The sequence below is a fragment of the Dermacentor andersoni genome, chromosome 3 (assembly GCF_023375885.2).
Source record: "Dermacentor andersoni chromosome 3, qqDerAnde1_hic_scaffold, whole genome shotgun sequence".
Taxonomy (NCBI): Eukaryota; Metazoa; Arthropoda; class Arachnida; order Ixodida; family Ixodidae; genus Dermacentor; species Dermacentor andersoni.
In genome coordinates, this window is record NC_092816.1 from 13,857,949 (window position 1) to 13,884,949 (window position 27,001).

Here is a 27,001-nt window from a genome sequence, read left to right on the forward strand (position 1 = left end):
AATTGTCATTCCTACTGCCTGCTGGCTACAGTCTTAGATGATTGGCTAGTACTGGACATGGCGCAAACACTGGATATAGTGCGAATTGAGGTAACAGGTGGTGCGCTCAAGTGTGGACGTGAGCTTCAACACCAAAATGTCGTCATTGCCATGCTGGCGTCATCATTTTATTGCCTTCATGCCATTGTGACTACATTGTCACCTTTTCGGTGCCTTCACTCTGGCGCTGTCGTCACGTTGTCATTTCATGGTCATCATGTCACCATCTTGCAGCCATCGTCACCATACCATAGTCATCAGTCCGTTGTCGTCATTTAATTGTCATCATTTCATCGTCGTCAATGCGTCGTTGCGATTCCACCTTCATCATACCATTGTCATCATGCTGTCATCATTTTGTCATCATTTAGTCATCATGTCATTGTCGTTATTCCAGCTCTGTCATTCCCTTCATCCACACCGTCATCGCCACTGACATTGTGATGGTATCGTGCTGTCATAATACTATCATCATCTCTGGCATTTCATCCCATGGTTGTCATTCTGTCGTGGTCATCCAATTCTCATGACTGCTTCGTCGTCAATGCACTCGTAGTGATTCCAGTGTCGTCATGCCATTGTCATCTTTGTAATCATGGTCGTTCCACCATCATCATCGTCATAATGCATGGCATGTGCGTAATCAAGCACACAAAGTCTGTGCCCAAGATTTTCACTGGGAATGAGTAATGTGGTTCTCAGTAAAAGTGTTTCCAACTGGGCTAAGTAGTCTACTTGCAAATGGCTGCTAAGAAGGAACAGCATTCACAAACATAAATGAAAGCTTCGCTTAAACTGATTTCCATAGTGCGTGGGATCTGCAGGTATTTTTTCATAAGGAAGCAACCAGCATTGAATGTGGTCTTGTAACCAGGTTTCTGTTCTCAGTATAAAAGTGACATTTTAGTAGTGCACATATACAGTTATGCATATATACCATAATACAACGAAGTCGGTATAATTGGCAATTTGCTTTGTTATATTGAAATTCTATCCTCTATGCAAATAAGTACAGTCATTCATAACCTTTTCTTACACGGAATAGACTGCAACATTTTGTGGATCATCAGGCAATCAGAAAAAGCAAACTTGAATAAGAAAACAATTCATTTTGTTGAATTTGAGTCGTCAATAAAAGATAGTTTCATGCCGTCAACATCTTCGAACCGCCAGTGCAAAGTGAAGCAAGCTGCACTTTTGCATCCACTCCACCTCCGCGGCTGGTAGTGTCACCCATAGTGGAAGGATGCTATCATGAAAAGTGCCGGAAGCAAGTGCTTCGTTGTATCTCCGAAACTCAAGATTACGCAACCTCCAGTACCAAATGTGTGGGAAGGCAGCGCACATGATGCCACACCATCTTGGCATTCCCACTCTTTGCACTCGCGGCAGATTACCTCTAAAACATCATGCGTAGGCTGCTTATGTGCTCAGCCGCAGGTGCACCAACTTGCCCCCCACTGCCCCCCTCCTCCTTTTATGTGCTTGGTCGTGTTACCTAGAGCTTGCTGCCTCCCCCTTTCCCCTTGCTCTTGCGGAAAGACTGCACTTACCAAGCCACCATCTTTCTCGGCTCACCCTTGCACACTTTCACTCGCACCCAAAGCATACAGTGCATGGGGCTTGGTAGGATCTTGTCGCACATGGACTTATGGAATATGACGCTGCCCCATTTCAGCGGTTGCTCTTGGTCACATGGTGCGCACTTTGAGAGGTGCATTTTCATCCGCATTTAGTGTCTGGGTATCCTTCACAGCTCTGGTGAAATCTCATTGCTTTGAAATCACATATAAACACACTTAGTTAAATTAGGGTCCTAAATACATGGTGTTCTATGGACAAGAAATTACGAAATGTTAATACTTGTTATATCAGGAATTTTGTTATATTGATGTTTGTTATACCGAGGTTTAACTGTACAAGCTTAATTGGCTTCTCTATAGGAAGTAATTGAAAATGGTGAAGGCTCCCGCACAACATCAAAATGGAACTGGTGGTAGATGTGGGGAATCTTCAGCTGCATTTTGAGAAAGTGCTCTCAAATATTACAGTATTACTAGGTGCAGTCAGGGCTATTGACATCAATCTTGTTTTGTTTTTGTTTTTTCATTTCTTGCTGTGGCTTTTAGTCACTGCTTAGGGTGCTTAACTACAGGCATGAGGCTTCAGCCCCCCCCCCCCCCCCCCCCCCCCCCCCCCCCGAAACTTTTTCGTGTTGTCCATGCACCGTCGACCAAAGAACCCCCAGCGCCAGAAATCATTCTGGATTTTGTCTAAAATGTCTTTTTCACGCTCGAAAAGACATTTCACCACGAACATTGCGAACTCGGGCTGGATTTCGTGGCAACGCCCATGCACCAGGAGTCACATAACGCGAAGCAGCCCCATCTGACCACAAAGTTTCAAGGGTGTTTTGATGGCGAGCGGGCTCGCCGCAGCATCTTGCGGAGGCCGCGGAATCTACGGAGCGCATGGATCATCGTCTAGTAACATTGGCTTCGCCTTTGTGGTGCTACACATCAAAACTTTCTTAAATGCATTTTGCTATATATTCAGTGGATTTATGACTATATACCACCTGCATTGCACTCATTCAGTCTTGTTGTGGATACAAATTGACATATTTTACCCTTAGAATGCTTATAGAGAAAATTTCTTCAGTTCATGCTTAACAAATGCTCCTCAGACACTGTTGGTGTTATTTTTTTCATGTCTTTCTGTCAGGTGATCACAGCCAGATGTCTCCGGTGGTTACTGAAGCCATGAAGCCACTGAGGAGAAAGTCTGTCTTTGTGTCACCAAAGACACCGCAGTCTTGCATTGCCTCTCGGACACGGCGTAGGACAACCATATTCAACCAGAGACCTGCAGACATAACGCCTGGCCAGAAAGTGGCAAGCAAGGGTACCTGCACCACATGTCGTGAGTTTCCCCCTTCTTTCAAATATGTACCTTAATTAAGACATTGTGTGCTATTCAGAAGTGATGTAGCAGCAACAGCCTCCCACGGTGACTTAGCAGCTATGGTGTCGTGCTGCTGAGCACAAGGTCGCAGGATCAAATCCATGCCGTCGTGGCCACATTTTGATGGGGGCAAAAGGCAAAAACGCCCATGTCCCATGCATTAGGGGCCTGTTAAAGATCCCCTGGTGGTCAAAAATAATCTGGAATCCCTCACTACCCCATGCCTCATAATCAAATCGTGGTTTTGGCACGCAAAACCCCAGAATTCAATTCAATTCAGCAGTAACCAACGCACTCTGCAAAATTGATTGCGATGTGTGTTTTGAGTGCTGGCAAGGATGAAGCCCACAAAACCACAGCTAGGAGCACGAACCTGCCTACAGGAAGAGAATCGGAGTGCTGCTATGTCATAACTTTGACACAATTCCATTTTCTCTAAGAATAGCGGACACTATGCACACATCATAGCATGGTTAAGTGCCAAGGGAAGGATGCAAGAGTTAGCAAAAACTGCTTCATCAATTATCCGGCTGCTATCCAAGTTCATGGAAATGGAGGAATTATTTTGCTCAACATCCACTGCGAAATTTGATGGAGTTTATTACATTTAAAAGAAAAAGGTAAAACTTCTTGATTGTAGAGGGAGAATCAAAAGGCAATATCAGAGGATTGCGGTGACAATTGACATAGTGTGAGCTTCTCCGAATAATGCTGCTAATTTGTGAGCAGACTTTTTTCAAAAACCCTGAAAACAATGTAATATTCATACAAGCTGTGGACTGACAGATTATACTTATCTACTTAGTCACTCAATGGCCAAGTTATGCTCCAGAGGTTTCAACTCACTGAACTTTGCGAACCAAAGCTAGCTATTTTGCATCGGCAGAGGCGAGCTTAATAATGATTTGACGCTCGACACTTCAGCCATCTCTGCAACTGCACCGATGGTGTGCACTCTGGCATTCCTTATGCTCTGTATGAGGAATGCCAGGATGCTTGGCTGACGTGACCCTGTGCAGTCCGAAAAAAAAAAAAAAGAAGAGGCGCTATCCATGCATCGGTAACATTAGAGTGCGCCTATCACCCAGGCTGCGTCGTGTTGCTGGAGTATAGAAATTAGTTGTTCACCACCGTGATGTCGCCGAGTCAGGCGTGCGCGCATGCGTTGCGCTGGAGTATAGCTTGCCCTTAACAGCGGAAACTCAAGCATTTTTCCCCCTTTCATCCTTCGTTATGCAGGTAGCTCAACCACAAGATGACTGTAATATGCAGGAAAGCCAGCCTTCCAATGGCAGTGCGAAAATGCAAACAGGTGTTAGCGGCAGGGCAATGTGTCTGCTAGGAAGCAAGAGTGAAATGAACTTTGGTGGTTCTGTGATATGGCATTTGCATATAATTTAAGTGCTATACTACACAATAGTAGTCTTCAGAACTTTCTTGAAAGCACTCTCGGATCATTTTTCTTGTTTTGTTTAGTTTTGCAAATGACCTGGTGCACACGCCTGACCCGTCACACTATGTCTTGTTGAAATACCTTTCATGATGCACGCCTGTGTGGGCTCTGTACATGCTTGGGCAGTGCCATGAGAGTGCAGGTCATGTTCTGCTGAAATGTTCCATTTTAAACCCTCATCTATGGGTCACGTTATAATCATGATAATGTGTGTGCTTTTATGTGTGGATGGGCTGTCAAAGGTCCCCCATTGCAGTGTGTTTCTGGAAATATGCTAGTACTTTACAATGCCACAGTCATCATGGTTTTTCATGCTGCACTCACCTCAAGTCCAATCCTTCAAGCAGATGAATTTCGCTTGTGTGCTGCAGGTAAGAAACCCTCGGCACTAGGACCCATGGCGACTCCCAAAAGTGCACAACTTGCACACAACAAGACTGTGCTGAAGCTGCTCAACTCGGCTTCCGAGAGGAAGCTCCAGTTATTGGCAACAGTTGGTCCCAAGAGGGCGCGAGTAAGCAGACCCTGCATCTCTTTTTTGACATCACACACAGGCTGTGTGGTAACCTTCATATTTGAGCTGACAAATTCCTTTGTATTTACCTCTCAATTTTCAGTGTTACAGTTTTACATGGATATTGCATTTCTCGTGTCACTGTGCAATGCTCTGTGGATTGGCATACCTTTTAGCTTATAGTATGTTACTCAGTGTTACTCATTAGGTGGATGAGATTAAGAAGTTTGCAGGGAAGACATGGCCACAATTAGTACATGACCGGGGTAGTTGGAGAAGTATGGGAGAGGCCTTTGCCCTGCAGTGGGCGTAACCAGGCTGATGATGATGATGATGATGTTACTTACTCTGTAGAACCAGTGTAAGGATGGCATTTCTGCTTGTAAAAAACCAGGGTGCTGACATTAGTTTTCACTTTACATAGTCGACATCCTAGCCGCAGTTCAACATTGTGCTTTTTCATACAATTCCAGCAGATGTTTGACTTTAGTTCAAAATAATCTTTGCTTCTTGTTTTAAATTTGATATTTGTCAACAGGAGACCTACAGCAATTGCTACGGACCCTTTTAAACCTTTTAAAAGACTTCTGGTGGTTTTAAAGCACGGTTTGAGGAAGTGTGGTTTAGCATCTTGTTGTATTTAGCAGGCATCAGTGGGAAAATCCTGCAGCCAGCACATGATGTCTACGCATGCATTCATTGCACAATCAGTGCCGAAAATGCATCCAACTGGCTATTAGCTTTTAAGTCGAACCACTTTTGCCAATCTTTAGTGAACTTTCAGCCGCTTGAAATTGTTCCTTTTCTGAAATTTTTTTTTTCATGTGCTGTATCTTGTGTTTAAAAAAGAACGGCCTGCTTTCCCTGTCTTTTGTTACAGATGCTCTACTTGCACAGGACCCTGCGTGGCCAGTTTGAGACCTTTGAGGACCTTAAAAAGGTTGAAGGTCTTGGAGGAGACAATTTCTTCAAAGCTTTCATGTCTGCAAACATTTTGACAAAATAACCAGAAAGCCTTTACAAGTACATTTCTTGTGTATATAGTCGTGTTGTGTAAATGAATGTCAACTTGATATTTAATTGCTGTTCAAAAGTCATGGAACGATAGTTCAGAAACTTGGATATCCTAGCTCTGCACTTCTACCATTGGCACGCATTGGTAATGGGTAAAGTACATTTTTTTTTTTTATCCCATGTATACTGACATGCAGATGCACTAGTGGAGTTGATTTGGTCAGTTCATTATTTATTTTTCATTTTATTTTGGCACTCATGCCCATTGCTTTCCTCGTGGTTGTACTTGTACGCTCTTCAGGATGTCAGAATTCATTATTTGTCAGCATGCCAATATATCAACCAAAGGCCACTTTTTATATGCTTTTTTGCTTTATCTGTTTTGTAGCTTTGTTTTTATGTTTTATATAATATTTTTAATGACTTACAACTTTCAATGTTGATTTTTATGTGCTTTGGTGTGTCCATACTGGCTGCATTTATTTACATGACCAAACAATGGACCATATTGTGAAAATAAAATGCTAACGGTATCATCGAAGTGTCATCAGCACCCTGGTACCATCGAAGTGCAACTAGCTGAATAATATAGTTTTAGATTAGGGCACCCAAGTGTTTTGGGGGACGCAGTGCAAGCACAATGGGCCCACAATGGAGTTTGCGTCCCACCCAATGCTTGGGCACCTTATTCTAAAGCTTGTCTAATATTTTATGCTGATCTAGGCGGACATAATACTGCAGTTTGATTTGAATATTATGCAGCACAGGCTCTTAGTGCCACAGCATTTGTGTTTCATTTGTATTCCAAGCTTGCCCTGGAAAAGTAGTCCAGGACGCACAGGAACAGCACCCTACTCCTAGTGGCCCAAGCGTATAATCCGCTGGCAAAGGATGCTGTAATGTCTGCATACTGAAAGTATCAGACACAATCTTAGCCAGAATAATAGTGCCTTGCAACATCTTTTTATTATTCTTTTTTTTTTTTTTTTTTTTTTTGCATTTTGACATGCACAGTAAAGATATGTACAGCAGTCCCTGGGAATGTGGCTAAAGCAATAGTTGGCCTGAGTGAGCCAAAACACCCTATCAATGTGCCTGGTATTGATGAAGGGCATCTTTTCTTAAATGCACCTTCTATTACTAGAGATTGATAACACAAAATGCTTCATCTGCTATGCCCTCGTGTCCTTCCTTTCATTGTTCCCACAGCACTCATAGCTGCATGCTAACATACCTGCCAAACTCCGCCCATCGTTGCACGAGGCTATTGTGGTGACCTCAAGATGTGTGGTGCAACTGTCTGTCCATTTTAGAGGCCAAACGGTGCCACCACCCTATCAGTGAGAATTCGTCACCTCTGCTTTTGCCTAAGGCACTGCTCCATCGTGACACCATAAAAAAATTTTACCTATACCTACTGTGTTCATTCTTGTACTAGAGTAAGATGAGAAGGCGCCACAGTTTTGAGAGGTTGAAGAGCAGGCAGCCTTTTGAGCAATGCTGCAAGCTCCTAGCTGCATGTACAGGAGTAACACAAGAGTAGTTCAATAAAGATTTCCCCTGACCCACTTCACTTAGGCGTGCAAATTTCACACAGCGCTAGACGTTCATCTCTATAGGTCAGAAAAAAGTATTCAGCTCTTTTTTTAAATAAATTAGTTTTACAGGACTGAAGACTAAGGAGGGTGGCATGTGGAGCCAGTGGAGCAAAGGGCAGCTATCAAGTTCCTCTTCCTCAAATGCAACACACTTTGAAAAAAATTTTCAAGAAATGACATCGGTGTATGGGAAAAATTCATCAAATCTAGATGGAACAAAGTTGAATCGGCACCAATTCCCAGTTGACTTCATTCAGCCATTGATGGGGACACTGTCACATAAATGGCAGCCACAATATCAAAACATTGCCGCATGACAATTCAATAACTAGCTGAAAAAAATCCAGAGGGTCTGTATAAAATATTATTCAGAAGCATCTGGCTGTGCGAAAGGTGTCGGTGCATTGATTTCCTTGCTCGACTTCCATTTTCACGAGGAGAGCCAAATTACGTAGCCGTCAACATTTTACCATTAAGATTACTTTTTTTTTTTTTGCAAGATTGATTGCACAGGATGAAACATCAGTTCAATATTATGGCCCAGAAACAAAATCTGCATCTATACAATTAAAGCACTACAACTCACCATAGCCCTGAAAGACATTTGCAAACCTGGGCTAGCAAGCTGATGCTGACAGTTTTTTGAGATTGACAAGAAGTGGTGACGATATATTTTCTGCCATAAGGTGCCACCATAATGGGGATGTATTATGCTAACATGCTGACAAAATTAAGGAAAGCCATCGAAATCTGCAGGCGTGGCATACCTTCAAAAGGCGTCCCGCTCTTGCAAAACATTTATCCTGTTCACAACTCGCATGTTGCAGAAATGGAAGCAAGCTCCTGTGGATATGGAATTCTCCATATCCCATACTCTCCGAAGCTTGTGCTCTCAGATTTCCACCTCTTTCTATCTATTATGGTATTGATGCGAAAGCGTTAAATGGCCCATTGAGCGAAAAAGGTGGTGTCTGTCGTCTGTAGCAGCAAAACATCAACTCTCATAGCCATTAGCTATGTCACCACGTCACGAGCTGCTCCTCTGTGCAGCAGAGCGGGCGAAAGGGGACATGACACCTGGTGCTGCAGTAGTGCACCAGGTGTGTGAAACGAGATGGCATCACCGCGACGACACGTCACCCCTACTGTTGACACGAGTGCTCCTCGACCTCGTGTCTCGTAGGTGGCAGGCCTGTGCACTCTGCTTTATGACCTAGGGCTGCTTGGACCGAAATTTCCACTGTCAAGCCTGGGGTGACAACAGCGGTGGCGTCAGAATCATCCCAATTTACTCTGCAACATCTCCATTAGATTCTATGGCAGTCGGGCAAGGTAGCATGCCGTCATGGACCCAAGTGCACAGGCCTTGTGCTATCTCTCAGCTCTTCTATAGGAGTGCTATCTAGGTCTTTATTGAACAAATGTCATATTGAGTTCACTTGTCAGTTTTAGCGACAACTTTGGTGAATTAAAGCAAAATTTTGACTATTTTACGACAACTTTGTCTCAGTTTAGCAACACGGTGTAAAATGTTGGCAACACTGCAGATAAATGGGTTACGAATTATAGGCCGTGTTTCATATTCAACACTTGCTCAAAACAAATTGTTAAAAACAATTGAATTGAGGCCTGGGGACAGCCGGTTGTCCTGAACAGGAACATAAACGCTAGTTTCCTCAAGTTTATACACAGCTCCAATGAGTGAGAAAAAAAACAGAAAAAATTGCAAATAGAACTAATTGGAAAATCACTTTCCCAGCCTTACCACTGACTTTTGTTATAGAGCTCTACATTTTTGCTCCCAAGTGTACTACAATATGTTTTGGATGTCAAATTCCAAGACCTGAGACACAAGTGGAAAGAAGCTTTATTTTAAATAAAACACATTTTCATCTAAACCCTTTGGCCCTGTTAGTGTAACAATGACATTTGTATGACACAATGCTAAGACCTATACTGTTCTGCAGATGAAAATATTTACAACTGGTACAGCACAGAGATGGGTCTGCAACAAAAATGTCATGTTTGAATAACAACGTGTACCACTGTACTGTATTTAGAAGCGCACTGTTTGCACAGATTTCTGGCAGTTCATAATTTGTTGGTGACATGGCTCGTCGTTTTATGTATGCCAATTTACAGCGTGAACTTGGCACTGAGTAAACTACTTTGGACCTACAGCATAGCTAACATTTCTGTAATGGCAGGGAGTCTACACCAATGCTACCACAAAGCAACAGTAAAGCAACACAAGGCAGCATACGCATACTGTGTATTGTGTTAGGTTAACCAATACACTGCATGAGATTTCAAAAATCTTTCTGCGTTATTTCAGGCTTCCAGACACATCATAGAAAACATGCTGGCAAGCTTCTGAGCACCCTAAATGATTTACTAAAATGGATTTTCTATGCACAAAAAACTGGTTTCATTTCTCCGAGCTGCATCAAGCAGCTTTTGTTTGGTCTGCGTCCCCTCTCCCTAGCTGCTGTGCAACTATGAGGAAAATAAAAATTTCATTCCTCGGGTAGTGCCTGTATCACGATGTCATAATGCAGAAGGTTGTCATGGGGGAGCACAACACTGCAACGTTTTAGCACTCTCCTACTTGCTTGGTTGTTTTCTGTGTTGTGACACTGGGCCATACAATGAGTAGCAGCGGAAAAGACGACCCAGCAAAACGAAGCAAGTGCCAAAATGTTGTGATATTCTGCTTCCACGTGATGACCACCTGTGTCATGATGTTCCGACACACACCTCTTGGGAAATAAAACTGAAAATGGTACATAACCTAGTTAGAAATTATTTAGGGTACTCTGAGGCTTGCCAGTATTTTTCTGGGGTTTTGAAGTTTTGGACATTCGTTTAATGCAAAAAATAAAAAGTCATAACTATCCTGAGAATACCAGGATGTTTTACTTAATTGCAGACATATGACTGGAAGTATTCAGCAACGTTGGTGTACACATAGAAATCTCAGCTTGCAGTATATAAAGTTTCCAACTTTGATTAACTAATTTGTAATGAACCAAGTCTTTTGCAAATGCTTCTGTCACAAGTATCCCTTAAAGAGCACAAATCGCAATGTTTATGATCCTTGTAAAGATTGCCCATGTTGTAAACATGAAGTGCCATTTTCCTGCAGTAGAAATGATGCTACCAGTACAAACAACACATCAAGTGTTGCTGCAATTACAAACGACCTGAGCAGTTCCCATGAGGTGCAGACACACTGGGAGCAGTAGTGAAGTACAGTGGTATAAAAAATGCAATGCGTACAATGCTGTCATTCAAATTCTGATGATGGGAAAATTCTTGTGCTGGCTGAAGTCAAATTCCGGCAAGATTGTGGAATCCTTCTTGTGGCCGCTCAGCAAAAGTTTCACAACAACAAAGTTTGTCTTGGCCACTTTCATTACACTAGTCAGTTCACTGTTGAGGTCAGGCACATTGTCGAGCAACATGCGCACATTCTGGAAGCACTTGCATGCTGCCAAGTACATATCCTCTGGTGTCGGAGGTGGCTGGTACTTGTATGGATCAGTCATCTCCTTGTACTGGGCATACTGTACAGGAGGTGGTGTCAGGATGCTATTGAAGGGTGCAAAACGATGTTCATAGCGAACCTGAAAAGAAAATGCACTGCATTAAAGACAATGTCGGCAACTGCACAAGTCATTAGGGAGTTACATATGCATACTGTCTCTCCATTAAAAAAGAACTAAGACAACTACTAAACTCTAATTAAACTGGCCATACAATATGACAAATCCTACCAACAGTTACGACTAAGCTATGCAAGCAGCTTTACCATATGTACATCCAGCTTCACTTCAGCAGACAAAACAAAAGTGAATTAATGGCTTATTAGGTCGTTAGTTATGATCACCTGTGCTTTTATGCTGGCCAGAATACACTGTGTAGATGATTAATTGGCACAGTGCACAGATGGCGAAACAAAGGATACAAGGCTACAATACAGTAACTTGCGATGGCAGCTGTATTTAACGCAAGATTACCCAGGAAAACTATTGCCATATGCATTGTCAAATTAATTTTGATTCAGCCTCGTGGTTACCTTGTTTTTTTTTTTTTGTTTTTTTTTTTTTAATGCTTGTGACAAGCATGGCACTTCTGAGGCTGCTAATGTTCATGGCAAGTTCAACAAGTTTAAATTTTTACTGCATGCACTATTTAAGCCGGGCAAGGTGTAACTGTTAAACCAGGACCAGTGCTTTTTTTCACTGTAAGCACATTTTTGCTATAGACCACTAAGGCATGGTTCTAGGGTATAGCCCTTCTGGAAAAGAGAGAATTACAACTGAGGGCCAAGCTCCTTTCACAATTTCTCTTGGGGCCATGCTTTGGTACTAATGCAGGTTGTAGACTTAAAAAAATTAAAAGGTTAATTGGAACCTTTTAATTGATTATTTGGATTTGCACATCTACATGTGAGCTAAAAGAAATAAAAACCACTACCAATAAAAACCAAAAGTATGTACCTAAACATATAAGGAAGAAAAAAATTTGGTTTATTAGCACGTTGCTGGCCCTCTGTTCAATGCCTACACACAAGGATTGTTGCAGCAGAGACTGAATTTTTCCTCTTCCAGCTTGAAGTGTAGTGCTGGGTGGCTTTCATCCTGAGAGACCCACAGGCATTGTTTTAGTAAGGACACTGTAGAGCAATCTCTCATTCTCTTCCTTGCTATTGAGCAAAAGCAAAGACATCAGTGGCAATGCCTGCTTAATTTTGTTGATGGGGACGATATGCGAAAACACCCATGTACTTAGATTTGGGTGCATGTTAAAGAACCCCAGGTGGTCCAAATTTCTGGAGTCCTTCACTACAGCGTGCCTCATAATCAGATCATGGTTTTGGCACATAAAACCCCGTAATTAAATTTTTTTTTGCTGAGTTTTCCTCATGTTACCTCAACGGAATATTCACAATTAAAGCATAAATTGATTAAACGAGGTTATTAAATTGCCCAGCCCTATCTGGTACAGTGATAGAAAGGCCTTGCCACAGATAAGGACTGCTTTTCAAGGATTAATTTCAATTAATAATTTTTTCTTAAGCAAGGAGTGGCAATTAATGCAACAGCCCGTATGCTTGCGACAAAACAGTTTCCATGTCAGCAATAGGCTAATAAACTGCCACTGCTGCCCAATCTTGATGGATAAAAAGTTTACCACACAACAATGCACTACAAGTCATCCTAAAAAACAAACCATCCCATGTACAAATATTAAAGGGCTGTAATCTGAGGCACTCTAATAGGTTTCATGCATTACCAAATTTAAAGTAAGCTTACTTTAAGCTCTAGGTGGACTTCTGACTCCTCTTCAGCTGTGTATGAGGATGCATGCCCTGTTTCCTTTGTGTTATACTTCTAGGTGGATGACAATTTTCCCCTTTGACTAACGTTCACAAGAAAAATAAAAGAAAACACTCACCTGGTAAAGAAGAAAAGGGAAATGATTGTGCAAAGCACAGATTTAAAATGAGCCGTTTAAATAATCTGTTTTAATTCATACTGCCATCAACTGAACAGGCAAGAACAAAACCAATACAAAAGAGAACATCTGAAATGCACCAACAGCTCACAGTATCTCACAGTCAGCTTCATATTCAATGCCAATAGCTCAATCGCCATCCAACTTCATCCCATTGTCTTCTATTATTGTGAATGTTGTTTTTAGTTGTTTTTTTTCACCTTCTATGGTGTACCGATTTGCCCAGCTTTCAACCTTCTTAATTTGCTCTAGATTTTCTTCAGGTGTAAAATTGTCCAGAAAGAAGACATTTGACTTCATCACATTGAAGTAGCCTCTCCTGCTCATCCCTCTGTACAATGTGACATGGGACATCAAGTACAGCCGAAAGCAGCTGGCACTATGCCTGGCTTTGGCGAAAGCCCAGAAATTATGAGACCCATAAATTTCCACTGTCAGTTAAGCAAGGTTCAGCTGTTTGGCCAGGTTATTTAGTTTTTCAAGTAAGTTATTGGTTTCACTTAGTGGCAAACCACAAATTCTTTCATATTGAAGCCAGCTATATTGCTCCAAGAATTGGACCTGTCACAGTTTCTGAACTTCCCAAGTTTCACTGCCTGTCTTGGGACTTTTTCACCCTTTTCTTTAGAGTAGCAATTACAGATCATTTGTTTCTCATTACAGTAAGCATGTTGTTATACTCCTTGAACAAGTGCTGGGCTGACCGCTGACAGTTCACTGGAATGCAGAAATTCAAATATGTCCACTGCTTATGCTGTTTTGCCATGACAGTAGCTTCAGCACTACTAAGGCTTTAACTACTAGGTGTGCGAGGTATTGAATACATAATGATGACTTCAGGAATAGCAACGATTTCAGACAAAATTCAATATATTTCGTTCGAAATATTTTAGTGTTCCTTTTGCTGCTTTTAATGAGACTGCTAAAATAAAACAATCTTCAGTCTCAATTATTGACTGAATTCAGCTTCAATAACAGTTATGTACTTGAATCATGTAGTATGCGTTGATGTTGGGCAGTGCATCCACAATAAGAGCTTTTAGTGAATTTTTATCACTATGTGGCTGTTCATTAGTCTTTCTCTCAGTGATGCCCACCATACATAGTGGCGTACAGGTTTAGATATTTGGAACAAGGATGCAACACTGAGGGTGACATGGGCATGAGGGTGACATGGGCACAGTTCACAACCAGACATTCTGTGGTTGTGTTGGTGCCAGTGCAAGCATGCAAATCCATTGCTTAGGAGCAGCGCCTAATGAAATTGTGCATGGGAAACTTGACTGTTGACTCTGCCATCTTAAGTTTCTCAGATATGACCAATAATCATATTTTCAGGGTTCTTACTCATCATCGAAAAACACAACCACCTAAGTAGCAGTGCTTATTTGTATTTGTCACAGATTATAATTGGCCAATAACTCTTGCCTTACCCTGACAACAAAGGATTTCTTGATATTTAAGAAGGTAGCGATCTTCAAGTCACCGTGGTCTACATGTAAGGTGACTAGGGAAACTTATGGCTTTACCTCCAGTGTCAGAGTGAAAGCTGCTGCCCTAGAATAAATGTGATAGCTAGGTGACAGAAGGATTGGTGTGAACACAGATGAGCACCTAGGCAGATGGAACAAGAATGCTAGTGCCTATGGTGATTCGAAGCCATGTCCTCAAATGCCTTGCGCACTTGGTACAAGCATGCAATGACCACCTATAAGTATGCATTTGAGTATCTGCAAGCAGAGGCAACTGGCAAAAGAAGCATGCAAACATACAGAAAGTTATTCACACTCTTTTTTGACTGGTGTAGCTCTGCACAATCTTCCCTACAAGAACTATGCATACCTTTTCCTTGTCAAACTCGGGGCACGGCCTGCGCAGCTTGCCATCCAGTGTGAAGCCTGCCAACGTCTTGTAATAGCCACCACATAAATTCTGATATGCCTGGCTTATGAAGATTTCACGGCTGTGGGGGCAGGGTTTCTTGCGGCGTTTGCCTTTCTTCACAGGGCGCCCAGTGCGTTGCTGTTCAGCACGTGCCTCCTGTTCCATCAGGAATGCATCAGCACGCGAAAGTGCCGAGATCATCCAGCCATAGAGGAACTCGTACAAATACCAGTAGATGTAGCCATATTCATGTGCAGAGTATAGTTCGAGCTCAAAGCCTGAGAGAAGATAGCGAATCATGGTGCGAAGGACGTGGTGCAGCACCCAAGTGGTGAAGCAAGCTAGCTGCTGTGGAGGTTGGTGAGGCAGGGATGACTCCATCTTAAGCGAGATGCTGTGCAGCACTGTGTCAAGGCGATCTGCTTCATCCTGCAGCACAGCAAGTTCCTCCAGAAGGTGTGTCAATTTGTCTCGTTGGCGTGCTCTGTTGTGGCCACTGATGTGCACCATGGATGTGAACGGCCGCACGCAGTGGTTGAGGAAAGCATCAACAAGCTCACGGGCATGTGGATGGTTGCCGAGGGCATTATTGCCTCGCTGCGACAGCACGGGTGGCCGGATGAAAGTACGGACTGAGTCCTTGAGAACATCCACCATGGTCAAGTTGCCGAGTACCTTGCCCGGGCAGGGCAAGTACAAAAGCTGAACCACGGACCTGCATAAACATGCGAAATGCCAGCTTACGAATACCATCAATACACATTATTAAGACTTATGTTTGTGGAAAACGACAGCTGCGTGCAAACAACATGAACACGACCACACTCCAGATGATCATCACAAAACACTTTGAAGTACGACAGCATGAAGAGTGTAATGTCCCCATGCCATTGGTGACAAAATTTTGCTGGCAACGCTCCCAGCGGTGTAAACAGTGAGAATGAATAACCGCGACAAGCGTACCTCGACAGGACACAAGGCCAGGTCTTGCTAAACTCGCCAAGGAAGTCGATGGCCGAGTGAAACGAGGTGCAGTCCACGATGCGGCACACATGTCGCAGCCGACCGATCAAGGCCTCCAGGTAGTCCATGGTGTCCTCGCGTGGCTTTATTTTCGTGTAACGGGGAAAAGTGGGCGGAAGTAGCCTCTGGTTAACCAATGGCTCGAATCCCATAACCGTTGGGTAGTCAGCGCGGTTGGTTCCTTCCGCATTGGGGTCGGGCTGCACACCTAGTGCGATGGTGCGCCGCAGAACGGGCAGAACCTCAAGGCACTGCTGAAGAAGGCGCTCCACTTCTTCGACACCGTCGCTTCCCTTTTTGTTGAAAACGATCAGTGCCTGCTGGAAGAAACGGCAGAACTTGATTCTTGAGTAAACTGCCACGGCCTCTTCATGGCAGGCCAGTTGCGCCGAGTCCAGCTCTTCTCCAGGCTTTGCCCTAGTTGCCTTTACTTTCTTTGAGAGTTCATCCTCGATCTCCTTCATCATTCCTGCGGCCCTGACTTCGGTGACGTCCCAGGCCAATTTGAAACCATACACAACCGGCTGGAAGTCTTCTTCCTCGAACACAGCGGCCTTGGTGACGAAGTTCTTAATCATGTCGACCATCTTGAGGACACAGATAGAAAAAGCCTTCATCACCTTGTCCTCAACTTGGTGTGGTTTGTGCAGGTATAAGTTAGTGAACACGGTCTGTGCCAAAGAGTGGCCTTCCAGCCACGTTACAAGACAAGCAAGTGTCGAGTCGATTATGCCGATGTGTTCTGCCGGGCTCAAATCGGCTATTTTGAGCACACCCGCACTCAGAGCTTGGTCAAAATTCATCACTTTCTTGTTGCCAAAGTTACACATCATTCCAGCGTCCATTTTCGGATCCATCATTTCAATTGCAGACATGGCTTCGAAGAGCGTGAACATTTCGTCGTGGACGAGCTCACCCAGTTCAAGCTCACTGGTGGCTTCTCTGAACTCCGTCGTGATGTCTTTCCAGCAATATGTTGGTGCTGGCGGATCATTTTTGCACAAAAGTGCGTTTTCTCGGCCACCGTCTAGAAACGAATGCTCCTCTTCCGCCATTTTCGATGATAACGCTCATGCTGGCGCTGCCGGCTGACGTTTAAGAGGAAGCTTTAGCTCGGGTGTTCCTATCTAAATACATGTAAAAGGAGAATTCGTTTTTCTCAGCAACCACTGCACCAAATTTGACGACGTTTATTGCATTTAAAAGATAAACTTAAACTCTAGTGACTGTTGGTTTCGAATTATTGCTTCATATTGTCAATTTTTATTAAAAATTATCAAAATCGAAAATTTTTAGAGAACGAGACTATCAAGTTTACAACTCTGTCTTTCGGCAACGAAAAATGATATCACAATTTTGTGAATTGCATCTAGTAGTACATTTAAAGCGGACAAAAGTGATATGTTACATATGAATTTAAAGAAATTTAGCAATATGAAAATACACCTTTTGCAGAACCCTTGTAAACAACGTAACAAATTCACATAAGATGTAAAACGATTTATCGAATTTGTCCGCTTTGAATGGTCTAATCTATGCCGTTTACAGGATCGCCACATCTGTTCGTGATGCAGAGCTATGGATTTGTAAACTTCGTGCTTCGATTTTTTTTTCACACTGTCGAATATATGAAAACACGGAGGAAGGAAACTCGGGAGAGGCCCTGACGTCACTCATTGTGAAGCGAAAGTGAAGCCGGAAGTTGGCGTTGCTCATGGCGTTGCTCCGCCTATCAGGCCAGCTCTCCTTTCTTGTTTGCATTTTACGCGAAACCACGCCGCGCTGCGCGCAACCGTCCTGCTCGGAACCGCGCGCTCCGCAGCGATACTAAACAAGCGTTATCACGTTAGCATGATTCCGCCAAAGAGGGCAAAATTTCCCGCGGATATTCCTTCGTCCGTTGTCATTGCCGTGGCGCGGTACATTGCGAACAGCGTTGCATGCGCGTTCATTTCACGAACTTTAGTTCCTCCTGTCCCACCTGGCCACATCAACATCCGGGAGAGCACGGTCCAGATAACGCAGCGCAACAAAACACTGAGACCAACGCAAACCTGCCCGCACGGCGCCTTTGCCACGGTACGAAACCCTACGGAGCAACACGTGTGAGCGCATAGAAGAATAACAAAGCCGCCATTGTGGCCCGAAAGGCGGGGCCACTACACCAAAGAAATAAAAAAAAACAGCAAAACAAAGGAGAACCTACTACGTCATTTCCTCCACACTTTTCTCCTAGCGCGCGAAGGCGGTAGGCCTCTCCTCAGTTTCCCTCCTCCATGTATGAAAATATTTTTTACAAAATTCAGGCACTAATTCGAAATTCCGCTTCAAGCAGTCACTAGAATTTAACTGTCTCTCTCAAATGCAACAAATTTCATTAAAATCGGTCTAGGGGTTATCTCAGAAAAACGTTTTTGCGTTTTACGTGTATTTGAGTAGGCCGCCTCAGAGTTGGGCCTGAGCTAAAGCTTCCTCTTAAATTGTATCCCACCATAGTAGCGTTTTTTGAATTATCTCTGGAAGAAATATACAGAAATATATATTTGCAGAACAATCACAGTTCTGTTGGATCCCTCGTTTACTGCTCTGATAAGTTAAGAGCCACAACCGACTCTTATTGTTATTTGGGAAGTTACGTAACGATGCGCGGCCGCCAGTCGCGTACAACCGCGTATGGCACGGGAAGCTGCGACTCTGCACGTATTGCGACCACCGTGGAAGGTTAGAAAAACATCTACATAAGCACAGCAGAGAAGTGGCAACGTTAAGCGGCTCGAATGATAACTGTAGAAGCGTCATTCAGAACACACAGAATTGTCCTCCACTTCCGGCGGCGTTTTCCTTTAAATACACAGATGTTGATCCATGAATACTTTCATAAACAACGGTTACATTTGTTAATTTTCGCTTTTCCTTCCTGTTTGGCTGTTGCCTTGGCTCTCTCCCTTAGTACATCACTTAATTTTTGAAGTCTTTGCGACTCTTGTTTCCAGTTGGCAATTTTGCACGTAAAGAGCTGTACGATTAGGGAAAAACCAGACGAGCTAACAGGTGACAGTCATATTAATTTGCCTATAAGTTTCAAGATTATTACAGGGATTGATGATGGATGCTATCTCGCATTATTTTATTTTCCACCTTATCTAACCCATATCACGGGTATATGGTTCCGAGAATCTGTCAGCGTCGCAGCGAGCCGTCACTCGAGGAAATATTGAAACAAAGAGAAAAGTTAAACGCAATTGGCATTTTCTCTGGCCGCAACTCGTTCCACGTACATACAGACCAGCTGACCACGAACTGAATCCCTTTCCTGGTCCCTGGATCAGTCAACACGAAGAAGGTTGAACTTACGAAGCAACAACGATGGGCGTGACCGTTGAATAGACGGTAACAACTGAATGCATCTCGAGTTAATCGTGCAGGCACCGAATAGATGAGGAAACTGGCCATCACATCCCAGGAGACGCCGATAGCTACCGCCATCCAAACGGAGTGAAAAAGGCAGCAAAATGTTGACCACCGAATAACTGTCAGGTCTCAACATTGATTTGGCGGCGCCTTAGGAATGTGTGTGAGAAATGGTGGCGTGGGCGGGGAGGGGGGGGGGGGGTTATGCGTCTGAATTTCGGGGGGGGGGGGGCGCCCCCCCCCCCGGGCCCCCCCCTTGGGTACGTGCCTGCTGAGAGGATAAGCTTAAAATCATACTTTTCCTTTCTCTATGTTAAAATCGCGAAAACGTCGTGCACTCAATGCGGGAACTGCGCGCGTGACAGTCCAGCAAGAGAGGGCAACTATGAGACGCTAGCTACTCTCGATACCGGGGGCCTGATATCCGTTTCCGACTCTCTGGTTCGAGGCTTCCGGTGCTCTTAAATTAAAGCTGTAAGAATGGGCAGAGAATAGTGGAATTTTGGGAGAACTTCAGAATGGCTTCAGATTAGGTATGCGTCTGGTGTTAGGAGCGGCCAGCTGCAGTGCAAGTTTGCCAGTCATTTACGCCAGCGGTGGAAACCTCATCTTGGAACGCCGCCGCCAACCTCTAGCCACGGCGTGTCTAAGTCGACTTTGTGTCGGGAACAATGCGCGCATCCTCCACTCTCCGTCGCTTCAGCTAGGATGCGTTTGACGAAGCAGGCTTTGTGCTGAAACCGCCACCGCTACGCTCTAGCCTCGTCGCCGTTGTGACTGAAGGAGTTCGACGAAGCAGGCTTTGTGCGCAACACGACAACGCGGACCTGATCTGCTACGGGTGGGGGAGTTGCTGCGGGAAAGCCGACGAAGACTCCTTCCCACGCGCCGACCAAGACGCAAGACAATGTGCTACCCGGATCCGAGTTCTACGAAATTCGTGTGGTGTCGGTTTCGGACCGTGAACATGTCCGAAGACATGTTCTCGACAGTCATCGACAGTCACGCTAGACTGTCGATGTATCTCATGTTCAACTGTATATAACATGTAAATAAATCCTGCTCTTTTAAGCCCCCACGAAGAGTCAAGCTCCTTCCTACAGCTACGACTGCCAAATCTTACATCTGAATGGCAGCGGTGAGATCGGCCTACAGCTCGCAGATCGTCCGACAACTCTAACAAATGGTGGCAGCGGCGAGATCGTCCGACGAATCTTACACTGGATGATAACATATTTGTTGTTAATCAGACTATTGTAATATCCAGAGTAGAAAGGAGACCGTTATATGTGGCCATTACAGTAGTGTATGACAAAGTAGACCGCAACGTTTTGTGGGATATTCTGGAGGGGAAGGCTTGGGCGACGATTCTATACAGCTTTTGAGAGTGATTTGCCTAGAAAATACCGTTTGCGTTGAATGGGAAGGGATGAGGAGCGACGGATCGAGAGTTGATATCAACAAGGGACTGGGGCAGTGGTGCCCTTTACTCCCACTGCTGTTTATGATGTACATGATGAGGATGAAAAAGGCGCTAGAGCAAAGTAATATCGTGTTTAATCTCATACAGACAGGCGGGTACAGTAGTCTAGCAGCAGCTTCCAGATTTGTTTTATGCGGGCGACATTGTTTTGCTAGCTAACAAGCAAAGTGATGTTCGACGTCTGGCTAATATCTCTGGACAGGAAGGCGATGAGCTAGGTATGAAATTTAGCGTCAAGAAATCAGGTGTTATGGTATTCAATGAAAACAGTAAACAGACAGTGACAATATATAGTCAGGAAATACCTCGCGTAAAAGAATATAAGTACCCTGGTATACCGATAAACACAGTAAAAAAACTAACAGCAAAGGGGAAGAGAAATGCAGCCATAATGAAGCACAGAGCGCTATGGGGATACAATAGGTACGAGGTGCTCCGGGGTATGTGTAAAGGTGTAATGGTTCCAGGACTTACTTTTGGAAATGCGGTTGTTTGCTTGAAATTAGGGGTACAATCAGTGCTCGATGGCAAGCAAAGGTCTGCGGGATGCCTCGCATTGGGCGCTCGCTGGAAGACTACAAATGAAGCTGTGCAGGGTGATATGGGCTGGACAAGTTTTGAAGTGAGGGAAGCTCACAGTAAAATTAATCATGAAAAACGACTGATGAATATATAAGAAAGTAAATGGACTGGCAGAGTGTTCAGGTATTTGTACAGGAATAACATTGATTCATAGTGGAGGAAAAGAACTAGGAAGCTTACCAGCAAGTATGCGGCCTGTGTGGTGAGCAGCACAGCAGCAAAGAACGTCAAGCGGAAAGTCAGAGAGGCTGAAATAATCTCATGCGTGGCAGCAATGGAAAAGAAACCTGTCATGAGTAACTACTTACGAGGAAAAAACGAAATCAGGAAAGAAACAATTTATGATAGCTCAAAGGGAAGTTCATTACTTTTCGAAGCGAGATCAAGATGCCTTAGAACACGCACTTATATATCGAGATATAAGAAGGAAGAAGAAGCATGGGCTTGTTGCGGTAAAGCTAGGGAAACGATGGAGCACGTTTTATTAGAATGTGAAGATGTCTGTCCAGCTGTCGATTTAGGCACCTATGACCTCCTTGAAGCCCTTGGGTTCAGTGAGAGCAAGAGGAAAGTAAACATGTCCGCAGTAGAGATTAGTAAGCGGCGATAGGAAGGTTGGTGGAAGAAAGGTGGGGAAACGACAAACAACAGAGGCGTGCAAAAACAAAGTTCACGATTAATAGGCGTTCAGAAAGTTTTGTCATGGGAATTCATCGTGTTTTCTTCTTTTCTTTTTTTTAAACATAGGTAGGACATCAGGCAATAAAATAAGAAGGGCTTGGTGGCGCAGCCCACCACCCCGTTCCAAGGAGGACGCCTAGAGCATCCATTCTAATGCCCTTAATGTTATTCAGTTTCACTTTCGTAACGTGCTCTATATAATGGCATATCACCCAAGGAGGCTTCATCTCATGTTCCCTACTCAATTTGACGAACTATGTAAATACTGCGAACAGCTAGGAACCCTCCGGCACATTGTCATAGTTTGCAAACAAAATCCAGTCTTGCCACCTCTACCCCTTGTTGCGCCACACCGCGTGCCTATCACAGCATAGAGTTTCTCACTACATTGTAATAGTGAGAAACTCTATGTATCACAGAGACAACGGGCGCTCCCCCTCTCCCCCTTGTTCTTCTGAAGTGGTTGCCCTTGCGCTGGGCTTCAAACATCCACTGACGACCGTCAAGGTTCCAAGAAACTGCTGACCCTTTTCCGTGGGTCGAACAGACGAGTCCGGGGGTACAAAGCATCACGACGAATCCACTGACAGCTTTCAAAATTTCACAGAACTGCTGACTCATTTCCGTGGAAACTGGTGCTAGGCAGCTTGGACTTCTCCCGCGAAGAAAGAAAGGCGAAACGGCTGACGTCAGCGCCCTCCTCGCTTCGTTTCTGCCAAAGGATTAAGGCAGAACAGGCCCACTGTTAGAGACAGAGTCGCTGTACAATAAAGAACGAACTTGAGTCGCTGCCAGCCGCCCCGTCGGTCTGGTGGGTTCTTCGGCACCGCTACTTGGATGCTATTATGTGCTATATGTACATATTAAAGCGAAAGATTCACTGGCCGCGAACTTGCGATTTCGCCGTGGCGGTGTTGCGAGGAGGCACATGACGTAACAACGCGCCCTCGCCGCGGATATTTCTCTCTCGCTCGCTCCCTAGTCACTACTGCGCATGCGCCACTAGTAGCACCGAGTCACAGGTGTTCCGCCGCCGTTTGGTATGACGTCACACCGCGTTCCTCGTCGTTGCGTTAGCCTCCGCTCGCTTCGCCAGCTGCGTCGCATGCCTGATAACATGTCGGAGGATTGAAAAGGAGAGCTCGCGTGCGCCGCAACCACAGTTGAGGCGGCAGCATGGAGGGCGACAATTCTGATAAGCAGTAGGAGGACTGGAATCGACATAGGAACGAGATGAAGAGGAAACGAAGTGCGTGATTTCTTAGCATGTGCGCTTACTACAGGCGCTTTGTCAAGGACTTTTCACTCATCGCTGAGCCGCTAACGCATCTAACCAAATCTGATGTCGAGTTCAAATGGCAAACGCCGCAGGCCGACGCATTTCAAGAACTAAAACGACGAATGCAGCCACCGCCGGTACTTGCACATTTCGACGAAGACGCCGATACCGAAATCCACACTGATGCCAGTAGCCTAGGCCTCGGTGCTGTCCTAGTCCAGAAGAAAGACGGACATGAACGGGTGATATCCTATGCTAGCCGGTCGCTGTCAAAAGCGTAAGGAAATTATTCTACGACTGAAAAGGAATGCCTCGCCATCATTTGGGCTACAGCAAAATTCCGCCCTTACCTATAGGGCAGGCCATTCAATGTCGTCAGCGACCATCACGCGTTGTGTTGGCTAGCTGACTTAAAGTACCCTTCAGGACGGCTGGCGAGGTAGAGCTTCAGACTGCAAGAATATGACGTAACGGTAATTCTACAAGTCCGGACGAAAACACTCAGACGCCGACTGCCTATCACGCGCCCCCATCGATCCCCCGCCGGAAGACGACAAGGATGACGACGCCTTCCTCGGAATAATAAGCGGAGAAGACTTCATTAAACAGCAACGAGCAGACCCGGAGCTAAAAGGCCTCGTCGAGTATTTGGAAGGGAACACCGACGTAGTACCTAGGGCATTTAAACGCGGATTGCCTTCGTTCACATTGCAAAACAACCTGCTCGTAAAGAACTTCTCACCAGTCCGCTCCAGCTACCTTCTTGTTCCGTCAGCGCTGCGTCCAGAAGTACTGTACGCCCTACATGACGATCCTACCACTGGGCACCTCGGATTCTCCCGGACGCTGTCGAGGATACAGGAATGGTATTACTGGCCGCGTCTGACCGCCGACGTCGCCCGTTACGTCAAGACATGCCGAGACTGTCAGCTACGCAAGACACCACCGGCAAGGCCAGCAGGATTACTACAGCCGATCAAACCTCATTGCCGACCATTTCAGCAGATCGGGATGGATTTGTTGGGACCGTTTCCGGCGTCAACATCCGGAAGTAAGTGGATCGTCGTGGCGACGAACAATGTCACCCGCTTCGCTGGAACTAATGCTCTACCGAAAGGCAGCGCAGCCGAAGTGGCGAAATTTTTCGTCGAGAACGTTCTGCTGCGATATGGTGCCCCAGACGTCCTCATCACCGACAGAGGAACAGCGTTTACAGCTGAGCTCACCCAAGCCATTCTGCAGTGCAGCCGTACGTACAAGCCACAGGAGGACAACTGCTTACCACCCGCAGACGAATGGTCTCACGGAGCGCCTGAACAAGACCCTCGCCGACATGCTAGCAATGTACGTCGACGTCGAGCACAAGACATGGGACGCGGTCCTGCCGTACGTAACGTTTGCTTACAACACGGCGGTGCAAGAAACAACACAGATCACGCCGTTTAAGCTGGTTTACGGCAGGAACCCGATGACGACGCTCGACGCCATGCTGCCGCACGTCACCGACGAAGAGAATCTTGACGTTGCGACCTTTCTCCAGCGCACCGAAGAAGCCCGACAACTCGCCCGCCTACGGATCAGCCCGGTGACCGCGTTTGGGTTTAGATCCCTATACGCCGACGAGGACTGAGCGAGAAGCTTTTGTGTCGCTATTTCGGACCGTACAAGATTATGCGACGTATTGGCGCACTGGACTGTGAGGTCGTGCCAGACGGCATTTCGCTATCACAGCGGCGCCGCTTACGACCTGAAATAGTCCACGTTGTGCGACTCAAGCCGTACTACCAGCGTTAATGAACTTTGGGACTTCGCGTAACTGACCTTTGGACTTTGTTAGTTTTGTTTAATAAGTGTTTTTTTGTGTGTTTCGCTCTCTCATATTTGTAGTATCGGGACTATGCTTTTTAAGAGGGGGGTAATGACACCTGTACTTCTTTATCTTTATCGGGCGACCACTTCTCACCGCCTAACAAATGTTATCGCACAGCGCAGGGCGCGCCTGCATGTAAAAGAAGTTTCTGGAATGTTATCGATGCTTGCGTCCACTGTCTTTCACCGCAACTTGTGTAATCTGATTGCATGTATGCGCGACGCGAATAGTGTAGAACTTTGTGGAAGACACGCGGGTCCCAGCGGTTACTCTGGAACATTCGACGACTGATCTATAAATGCCGACGCGCTTGGCCCGCTGAACAGATTTTCGACGATCGCCGACCGTGTTCGCCGCTATCGTTGTGCTATAAGTGTAGCCTGCTTTTGTGGGCACAGGTTCGCCCAATAATAGTTTTGTCTTTCACAGTATTGCTACTGTGTTCTTCAACGTCACCACCACGTGACAATATCGATTGGCCACATTCCGTAAACCATGGGATAATCTATGTACATAGGGTACCACAGCAAACCTTTTTTTCTTTTTTCTGTTTTTCTTGTTTCTTAGCCGGGCTTTTTACCCATTTCGAAAGCGTTTCGCAGGTTAGTGATAACAAATGCGCAGGATAGCCAGCCTTCTCGAGCCTATCTATCTGTTCTGAAAAACTTTGTTGCATATTGTGTGGACATGACTTAGTAATGGCAGGCCTAAGAGCTGAGTATGCTATCCTCTGTTTAACAAGTTTGGAATGACAAGAAGAAAATTTAAGCAGCGGTTTCTTTGCCCTAGGCGAATAGTGCCAACAGACGTCCTCCTCCTGGAACGTTAAGCACAGACCTAAAAACTGTAATTTGTTGCTCTGGATAAGCTCAAGCTTGAAACCAAGACCCCCACCACGTTTCCTAAAAGCTTTTAAAATATGCGTAGCCTTGTTGGTGTAGTTATTGCAAGAACAGAACACCAGGTAGTCATCTACGTATCTAAAGGTATACACAGCCAATTCGTTAAGATTGTTTTGTAGCTTTCTATTGGCACGGCTTAGAAGATATCACTAAAAACTGGCGCAACTTTTGAACCAATGCAAATTCCCGATTTTTGTACGTACATAGAACTACCCCATTTTACAAATGTATTCTCTAGGTAAAACAACAAGAGCTCTAAAAAAGATTCCACAGGCATCCCACAGTCTTGAGTAAACCAGAACTCATCATTGTAGAGCGTCACTGCTTCTTGAACACTACAAATTAGTTCCGTTTGCAGAAGCGAATAAAAAAGATCTTTTACATCAACACTGATCGCCGAGCATTTACCTGGATTATTTTCGGTTAGGAAGTTTACAATTTCTTCTGAATGTCTTATGAGGAAGGGGACTTCAAGACGAACTGAAGATACCACATTATGCAAAAAGGTTTAGACAATGTACTGCCACTTTCCTTTTTCAGAAATAATGGCTCGAAAAGAAACTTCCGGCCTTTGTGTCTTAGCACTAAAATATGTCGAGGTGCAGTCCCTTGCATTGTTTTACTCCTGACGCGAGGCGCTCAAGACCAAATTGATCAAGCAAATCAATTGCGGTTTTCTTCACTTTATTTAAGTTGGTCGTTACTGAAAAAATGTTTTTGTCAATAGTAGTTTTAGCTCTTTATGTGTACAATTTCTCAGGTACAACTACAAAGAAACCTTCTT

The 27,001-nt window shown here is 44.8% G+C and overlaps 2 protein-coding genes across 2 annotated transcripts in view; one reads left to right on the forward strand and one right to left on the reverse strand.

Annotated features, from left to right (window-relative positions):
- LOC126520887 (uncharacterized) overlaps positions 1 to 6,520 on the forward strand; it is a 61,856-nt gene extending 55,336 nt beyond the window's left edge. Inside the window, exons 11-13 of the mRNA XM_050169689.3 lie at positions 2,764 to 2,961; positions 4,828 to 4,970; positions 5,851 to 6,520. Of these exons, the coding sequence (XP_050025646.1) occupies positions 2,764 to 2,961; positions 4,828 to 4,970; positions 5,851 to 5,976 (467 nt within the window). The 3' untranslated portion in view covers positions 5,977 to 6,520. The remainder of the gene's footprint in view (positions 1 to 2,763; positions 2,962 to 4,827; positions 4,971 to 5,850) is intronic.
- A 2,911-nt stretch (positions 6,521 to 9,431) lies between these two features.
- Positions 9,432 to 17,089, reverse strand: Naa35 (N-alpha-acetyltransferase 35). Its single transcript, XM_050169690.1, has 3 exons — positions 15,950 to 17,089; positions 14,945 to 15,701; positions 9,432 to 11,208 (listed from the first exon to the last, which is right to left on the reverse strand). The coding sequence occupies exons 1-3, from the start codon at positions 17,062 to 17,064 to the stop codon at positions 10,873 to 10,875; spliced, it is 2,208 nt and encodes a 735-aa protein (XP_050025647.1). The 5' UTR covers positions 17,065 to 17,089; the 3' UTR covers positions 9,432 to 10,872.
- Positions 17,090 to 27,001: the final 9,912 nt, after the last annotated feature.